Here is a 9,234-nt window from a genome sequence, read left to right on the forward strand (position 1 = left end):
TGATTTTGAAATCCAGTGTTTATTGAGGATGTCAAGAAACAAAAGAACACCAAATAGGTATTCTTATCACACTCAGACAAACAGGTTTCCTTTTGGTCCTCCATTCTTTAGACATTCTATAGAGTTTGGCTCTAATTCTACTTCACATGATCTTGAATGACATTGCCTGAATAGAGTTCCGATGCATTTTCAAACCAACACAAAAGCCTTACTGGCATGAGCCATGTTTCTACATCAGCAGTCTAAGTCTGTCCTTTGCGGAGATTCTCTTTCTGAAATTCAAGACTTCCTCCAGCTATAAAGAATACTTCATTTTTACAGCTGACTCCTATGGTTGCAGGATGGCAGCCACTCTAATGATGTGGCTCTGCACCACCATCACAAGCACCCTACCTCCCTCCTCCACTATCAAACATTTCATGACAAGAAAACAGTAGTACATTACGTTATATCACGATAGTAAAATATGCCAAGCATGTTGACAGTTGTACAGGTATGTCTAAAAAAGGTGTTTAGGATTGAGGAATAGAGGGATTTTGGAAGCTTCAGTATGGATACGTATATCTCCTGTATGCCTAGTCTGATGGCAAAGTTACACAATACAGTTTAGAAACTACTGCAGTCTACTGATGAGTAAACACAACTCTACAGTATGATATGCACCGAGGCAGTCCCAGGCGCCTCACAAGATGTTAGATATTTTCATTTGTAGGCCTACTAATGTAGCTGCCAGACTACATATGTTTATAATGAGCATACATGACTGACAATTACATGCCAAACATTGATGGCAATCATGAATGGTGTCACCTGTTTTAGCAACTACTTTACTTTATTACATTAACTTTTACAGGGACAGTGGACATTAATCAACATTACTACTGTATAAAAGATTAGGTCAGCCGGCTAATTTTCAACTGCAGTCCCTGGGCCAAGTACCATGTAACAACAGACTGTAATACAACATGATGTCATACACTTTGTTGCTAGCTGTTGATAGTTTTACCTTTCAGAATAATGTTACGGTCAATGTCACTATTCGAACATTATTTACACAGTGTTAAAGGCATGTCATGTCATAATGGTTTATATGTTTGGTATTACTTCAAAACATGGAGCGTCTCTAAGCGACATTTGATTGATGGGTTATAATGGTGCGTAATGATGAGAGGTACAGTATGTGAGGTAAGGTTAGTTATAGGAGCAAGATATGACAACCCCAGCTTGGGGACAGTGCTACAGATTCAGAGATCAGATTCTGTCAGTTCATCTACAGCCCACTCCCACTACCCTCCACATCATCCACCACGACCGAGCGTTTCCGCATCACAACGTTGCCGTTGCTCCTCCGCGCCTGCGGGGGCAGTGTGGCAGGCTTGGTCTGGGGCTGCGTGTGGCAGGGGGCACGGTACTGAGGCAAGCCACTCTTGGTGGTGTCCAGCTCCTCTGGGTCTTCCTCCAGGGCCCTGAGGGCAGCGATCACCTCCCTGTCCGAGGGGCTGAGGGTCAGGCATCCACAGGGACGTCCACCATTACCATTGCTAATACTCTCACCCCCCTCCCGTTCCTCCTCCTCATCCTCCACTGTCATGAAGGCGTCCCCCCACAGGCTCTCACACAGGTCCCGGCCGTGCTGGTACATCTGTTGTAGCAAAGAGCAAAGTATACCTCTGATTAAGGCACTCGTTTTAATTGGGACTATTGATTACACAAAGATGTACCTTTTCTGAAAAAACAAAACAAAGCCTTTGCCAGGCAGCAGCTGCCACTCCCACCCCTCTCTCACCCATCCATTAGTGCCCTCATCATACAGAGAAAGGCTTTTAGAGACACGGGGGAGCAGCACACAAGGTCATGCTTCATCTGTCATCTAAAAGCCAGCTGATAGAGAGAAATAAATATGTTTTCCCTTCACTTTAATCCAAATTCAGGTTTTAGGGCCAAAAAAACCATCATGAAGTCTAAGTCTACATTTCTCAGAAAAGCTTGATATTGGAAAAGCTTATTAATAGAATGGTAGGGACACCATGGGTCTTCACATTTACAGAGGATCTTCATTTGATCACTCTTTTGTTGCTGGGAATTTTCCTGTACCCCAAGCAATGCAGATGAGCTTTGTTATTTACATAAATTAACTGAAAACCCAATCTAACACACAATTATATTAACAGTATTACACTTTTCATGTAGCCTACTTTTGGCCAGCTAATAGCTTAACCACAGCTCCCGCTACATTATGGACTAAGCATTTAAATCCTGTTGCTGAATGATTATTTTGCTGTGACAATATAGGTCAAATGAAGATCCTATATCTGTAAGCTCTGATTCTCTGGGGAGTGAGTCATCACCACTTTGTAAGAAGTGCTACCGTTACAACTCTTCTCTCTCCTCTCTCCTCCCTCTCCTCTCTCCCCTCTCTCCTCCCTCTCCTCTCCCCTCTCTCCCCTCTCTCCTCTCTCCTACCTCTCCTCTCTCTCCTCTCTCCTCCCTCTCCTCTCTCCCCTCTCCTCCCTCCCCTCTCTCCTCCCTCTCCTCTCTCCTCTCTCCTCCCTCCCCTCTCTCCTCCCTCTCCTCTCTCCTCTCCTCTCTCCTCCCTCTCCTCTCTCCTCTCCCTCTCTCCTCTCTCCTCTCTCCCCACTCCTCCCTCTCTTCTCTCCTATCTCCTCCCTCTCCTCTCTCCTCCCTCCCCTCTCTTCTCCCTCTCCTCTCTCCTCCCTCCCCTCTCTCCTCCCTCTCCTCTCTCCTCCCTCTCCTCTCCTCTCTCCTCCCTCCCCTCTCTCCTCTCTCTCCTCCCTCTTCTCTCTCCTCTCTCTCCCTCCCCTCTCTCCTCCCTCCCCTCTCTCCCTCGTCTCTCTCCTCCCTCTCCTTTCTCCTCCCTCTCCTCTCTCCTCCCTCCCCTCTCTCCTCTCTCCTCTCCCTCACCTCTCTCCTCTCTTCTCCCTTCCCTCTCTCCTCTCCCTCTCCTCTCCCCCTCTCTTCTCTCCTCCCTCTCCTCTCTCCTCTCTCCTCCCTCCCCTCTCTCCTCTCTCCTCTTTCCTCTCTCCTCTCTCCTCCCTCCCCTCTCTCCTCTCTCCTCCCTCTCCTCTCTCCTCCCTCCCCTCTCTCCTCTCCCTCTCCCCTATCTCCTCTCCTCTCTCCTCCCTCCTCTCTCCTCCCTCCCCTCTCTCCTCTCCCTCTCTCCTCTCTCCTCTCCTCTCCTCCCTCTCCTCTCCTCTCTCTCCTCCCTCTCCTCTCTCCTCCCTCCCCTCTCTCCTCTCCCCTATCTCCTCTCTCCTCCCTCCCCTCTCTCCTCCCTCCTCTCTCTCCTCTCCCTCTCTCCTCTCCTCTCTCCTCCCTCTCCTCTCTCCTCTCCCCCTCTCTCATCCTGTCTGTCTGAGGGATAAGGAGTGAATGAGTCACCCAGAACATTTAGGAAGCACTGCTATATTGACTGTGTTAGAAGGACAGCGCTGTTACTGTGCAGCAGATAGCTACTAGTTGGTCTGATTACTAGCCTCTTCTCCTGGGGCGGCCATGGTCATGTGCCTAACCCTAGGGCCTAACCTTACATCTGTTTTCATGAATTTTTACAATATAGACAATATTTTTACTTTGCCATTGGCTGGATCTAGAGAAATTGCTCAGTTCTGCCTTAAAGAGAAGATTCATCCCAGTAAATGTCAACCTGCTGTTATCACAACACAGGCTGTCAGTCTCTGTGCATGTTAGTGCAGAGTCACTGCCCACTTCAGAACCAGTGTTTGAGTGGACAGCGTGAAGAGAGTGTTGGTTTCCTTGTTGATGATGTTAAGAAGCCCCAGAACATTGCTGTGGCCAGTGAGGCGATGGAGAGGAGCCAGCAGAGCTTACAGATGATGAGGGAGAAAGCCAGAGAGGAGCCTGGGAGAAGGGCCAGGGGGACGTTTTGATGGTTTGTACATGTGTGTGCAGTATTGTGTGTGCATTTACAAATGTTTTTGTGTGTGTTTAGCTTATGTGTGAATGCAGTATGTGCATGTGTTGTGTGTGTGTGTGTGTGTAGCCTATATGTGAGTACAGAATGTGCATGTGTTTGTTTGTGTGTGTGTGAGCCTATATGTGAGTACAGAATGTGCTTGTGTGTGTGTGTGTGTAGCCTATATGTGAGTACAGAATGTGCATGTGTTTGTGTGTGAGCCTATATGTGAGTACAGAATGTGCATGTGTTTGTTTGTGTGTGTGTGAGCCTATATGTGAGTACAGAATGTGCTTGTGTGTGTGTGTGTGTGTGTAGCCTATATGTGAGTACAGAATGTGCATGTGTTTGTGTGTGAGCCTATATGTGAGTACAGAATGTGCATGTGTGTGTGTGTGTGTGTAGCCTATATGTGAGTACAGAATGTGCTTGTGTGTGTGTGTGTGTGTAGCCTATATGTCAGTACAGAATGTGCATGTGTTTGTGTGTGAGCCTATATGTGAGTACAGAATGTGCATGTGTTTGTTTGTGTGTGTGTGAGCCTATATGTGAGTACAGAATGTGCATGTGTTTGTGTGTGTGTGTGTGTGTAGCCTATATGTGAGTGCAGTAGCCTACGTGCAAGTGTGTGTGTTTCCATGTATTTATTTGGAGCCTGCCTGTGCTGTGTACAGTGGCCCTGAGGCAGACTGAAGCATTGTCAGCTCGATTAGGGAGGATATGTGAATGGGTGAGGTGCAGTTAGCTTCCCAATTCCTTTGTCTGATGAGGAATCAAACGGAACATTCCAGTCTAACCTACAAACTGTTTACCTCAGACCATGTTTAAATAATTGTTTTTTGAACAGCTGAAGATCATTAAAAGAGCCGTCATTAAAATGCCTGGACACAAATTGCTTCCAACCTCATTTGAGTTCCAAAGTCAGTTGCTCTTAAGCAAAGGGTCAAACTAATGAATACCATCAATCTGTGAAGATATTGTTATTGTGTAAACAATACTTCTATTAGATGTGAGTTGTTTTGTTCTAACATTCTGACTCCTCCTTTGGGGGTCTTTTTGAGGTCTCTGTGTAGCAGGACCCTCATATTCAGAACAGCTTCACTTTAATTGAATGGCCTCACAATAATGACGTTTTTATTTGGTATATTTGTGGTTCCCTGACCTGCCTCTTCCACATAAACATACACACACTCCTGTCACCTCTCGTCATCACATCCAACCACTCATTATGTGTGTGTGTCAGAGGGGGCTGGTGGGAGGAGCTATAGGAGGACGGGCTCACTGTAAGGGCTGGAATGGAATCAATGGAACCGTTGTTTTTCCATGTGTTTGATGTGTTTGGTACCATCCCATTCATTCCAATACAGCCATTATAATGAGCACGTCCTCTTACATCTCCTCCCATCAGCCTCCTCTGGTGTGCGTGCATGTTTGTGTGTGACTGGGAGGTTCACAGTTGGTCCCAGCTGTGCACAAGCCCTGGGTCACTCTGCCTCTTTTTATATCCTCCTCTGTCAAGTGGAACAGTACAGAGCAGAGCCCAGGGGTGGACTGGCCATCTGACATTCTGGGCAAATGCCAGATAGACTGGACCATTTTTTATCACAGTGGGCCTGTCTAACTTGGATTTTTTGCACAAAAGAATCATTATCTGGCTAATAATGGGGGCCTCGAGGAAAGAAATTGGCCGGTGTGAGGGCCTCAAAGAAGAAAATGGGCCGGTGTGGGGCCCTCAAGAAAAAAAAAGTCAGGTTTGTTAGAAATGCCAGGGCCGATTTCTGGTCCCAGTCATGCCAGGCTTCTATATCTTCCTACAGCTCTATCATAAGAGACACAGCTGGAGAAAGAGACTAGGACGGTTCTTAACTTCCTCAAAGAAATGAATCGTTGAGTCTAAATATGTCTTTTTGAAATAAAAAAAATATCTATTTATAGCAAGGTTAAAAAACTGCTCAACACAGCACTACAGCCAACTCAACATGGCTCCCTCCCATGAGACTGGCTGCTGCCCGTCCAATCAACAGCCTACCTGCTGATACGGCACACAGTTCCCAGTGCAGTTCTGTCCTCTGGGGTCTCTGGCCCAGTTACGAGCACATGTCATGTCCATCCTGCAGGCCTCATACCTGAAGAAAAATGTTACGTTGCAATGACCAGATGACAGTTCAACATTTGATACTGCTGGATGATGTGATTAGCGCAGAGCCTTCAGTACAGTTTACATTGGGGACCCTAGATTATTGTAGTGAGCTCACCAGTCACGGCAGAAGCTGTGGCACAGTGGCACGGCCTGCATGGAGGACTGGAGGTGAGAGTGTGGCCAGCGTGCTGCATCAGGGGAACAACGGTAGAAACAGGTCACACGCTTCAGGAAGTCCTCACACCTGGACATAGAAATGGATGGGAGAGAGAGAGAGGGTAGACCACAGCATGTAACTCTCTCTTTGCTCCAGCAGTGCAATGCTTTTGTCTCTGTTGGCTATTGGCTATTGGCTTTGATGTGATAGATTGAAAATATTGGTTATATCAGCTAGTCATGATCAAAGGCCGCTGTAAATCACAGACTTACTTCGGGCTCAGTTTCCCACACTTGTCCCAGGGGCTGTTCTTCTCACTGGTCATGGGATGAAGATCCTGGATGTCATCCTCTGAACAACATGCATCTGATGAGAGAACAGATATGGATAGATTATGACCATGGGGTGTGGGGAGACACCTCATCTCATAGGAGGATTGAGGACTTAGATAGCAAACTTCCAACAACAGTTTTCTCTCATTATCATGGTTTGATGATGCATGTTGTTGTCTTAAAAAGCACAGTGCTCTCACTCACTCTCAGCATAGATTGTGCACTCTTTCAGGTGAGGTTCCTGGCTGGGCGTGGCCTTCTGTCTACCGTCCTGTAGACACGCCCCCTCCAAACACAAAATGCGACCAATCAGGGTAGCCGCTAAATATGCACAGACCAACGGCAGGGAGTTTGACGTGATAGCCATTTCTTCAACCTGCGATACGTTCAGCTAGCCGGCTATAATCAGGACCTTGGACAGCGGAGACAAGCGGGTTCAGTGAACCATACAATATGAAGACCAGTTTTTTAAATAATGTGACATTTGAATGTTTCCCTATTGCCTATCGCACTAACGAGAATGCTTCCCTCAAAAAGGGAGTAAGATCAACCACCACTGATCAAAAACGGTCTAGTCTGTCCATAACATAGTTTGTATTCAATGACGTGCCATGGAGCATCTAGCCTAATTAAGGAGGTTCAAGGATTAGTGTGATGCATGACACAGCCTGTGAAATATTAAGCTATAGCCTATCTAGCCATTGGATAACGCTAAGCATGCATAACAATAACTGATTAAATCCTAAATAAGGTATTTTCTTATGAACTTCCGTTTAAGTATTTTATAGAAAATGAGTTACAGACATGTTTAACACATTTCAGAGTTTACTAATCGCTTTGTTAGATGTATAACAATGTAGGCTACTTATTGTAGGACGTCTGTATGTAGGCTACTAATTGTAGGTCGTCTGTATGTAGCCTACTTGAGAATATCAGCTACAAACCTACAAATGACTGACTTTCTTTCAGTAAACGATGACCATACCCAACAAACTAAACTATCAACTAATAATTTGACGAGAAAATAATTAAGACTTGAACAAATGCAAAGATAGGCTACTGTAAAACCATGTTTGATTAGCTTTAAACAAAATAACGGGAATGACAAGATTTCACACCACAATATCCCAACTGCGTAGTTTGCAATCTATGTCCATTTGTTTATTTTCCACTATCGACAAAAATACTTTACTCCTCGCCTGCCTTAGCCTACCTGTCGGTGGGAGAAACCGTTTTCCTATTGATTCTGCCTGGTCTTGTGCGACGTGTCTCCTCAGCTTTGGAATCGTCGTCGAATCAGCACCACTCTACGCAGCTCTTCCTCCGGGCTGACTGCTTGTTATGATCACTTCTTCCCAGGGGCAGCACGACAGTTTCTCACTGGTTTAACTGAAGGACATCTAAGCTCCTGGCCACCTCCCCCACCTCTTCCTCCGACCTCCCCCTTGCTGGTAATCCATATCACACACACACACACACACACACACACACACACACACACACACACACACACACACACACACACACACACACACACACACACACACACACACACACACAATAATTTGTATCATATAAATTAGAAAGATATGTGTGGAGGTATTACCATCCAGTATTGTACCATGTAATATGATGACCTTTAAATGATTTGGCCTGAGCATATTATGTCCAGGTAGTGTCATTCTGTATTAAAGGTACTGTCATTCTGTATCAAGCACCAGTTACTGAAAAACACCAGGATATGGTTGTCAGTGGATTCATCAAATTGATTTGGTCCTATATGAACATGTTGGCGCAGCGTTGTCCTTGGTATAAGTGCATCCTCCTCAAGTGCTGAGTCACCTGTCCTCCCCTCCTCCCACAAACCCACAGGTCAGGGCTTTGTGTGAAGGGGAGGTGAAGGGTGAGATTTGATACTGTATGATATGCTGAGAGGATTGGAATACATCTCCCTGCTGACAACCATTGCCCCACAAATAACTTCAATCTGCCACTTGCAGCAAAATCCGCACTCCATTTTTTCCCCCCATTTGTTTCAATGTTTGTTTTGATGTTTGGGCCTGTGTGACCTACCTTATGTTGGTGTAAATAGAGATCTAAACAGACACTTTGCCCAGTGCTCATCCTGTCCTGTAATCTCTCTCCCCCTCAGACCCAGGGTGCCAACTAATCCCTGCCCCAGACTTCCTCTGTCGTCACTAGCCTTTTGGCCTCATCACAGCAGATGGACTTCCTTGTGGCCTAGATACGATTTCCTAAAACCAAGAACCTGCATTATATAACAATAAGATATGACAATGAGATATGACAATGAGATATGACAATGAGATATGACAATAAGATATGGCAATAAGATAATGACAATAAGATATGGCAGTAAGATAATGACAATAAGATATGGCAGTAAGATAATGACAATAAGATATGGCAGTAAGATAATGACAATAAGATATGGCAATAAGATAATGACATTCTGATCCATTATTGGGTTTGGTAGCATTGGTGTGCAACACCTTGAGTCTTATATAAGTCCATTGTACAGTATTGAGTGTAAGTGTATTCATAGAAGAAAAGGATGGAGCTTAATGGAGCAATAACATATAGTAGACCTATAGAATGCCTAGATTCATATCATCCTATTGGCAGGAGGAGGATTCTACACCTTTGCCTC

The 9,234-nt window shown here is 45.4% G+C and overlaps 1 protein-coding gene across 1 annotated transcript; it reads right to left on the minus strand.

The window, feature by feature from the left end:
* Positions 1–7,987, minus strand: LOC115201544 (riboflavin-binding protein). Its single transcript, XM_029765261.1, has 6 exons — positions 7,777–7,987; positions 6,768–6,975; positions 6,504–6,597; positions 6,190–6,318; positions 5,964–6,060; positions 1–1,642 (listed from the first exon to the last, which is right to left on the minus strand). Exons 2-6 carry the CDS (start codon positions 6,928–6,930, stop codon positions 1,271–1,273), a joined length of 855 nt encoding a protein of 284 aa, XP_029621121.1. The 5' UTR covers positions 6,931–6,975; positions 7,777–7,987; the 3' UTR covers positions 1–1,270.
* Positions 7,988–9,234: the final 1,247 nt, after the last annotated feature.

This window comes from Salmo trutta, chromosome 1, assembly GCF_901001165.1.
Source record: "Salmo trutta chromosome 1, fSalTru1.1, whole genome shotgun sequence".
NCBI classification, from domain to species: domain Eukaryota; kingdom Metazoa; phylum Chordata; class Actinopteri; order Salmoniformes; family Salmonidae; genus Salmo; species Salmo trutta.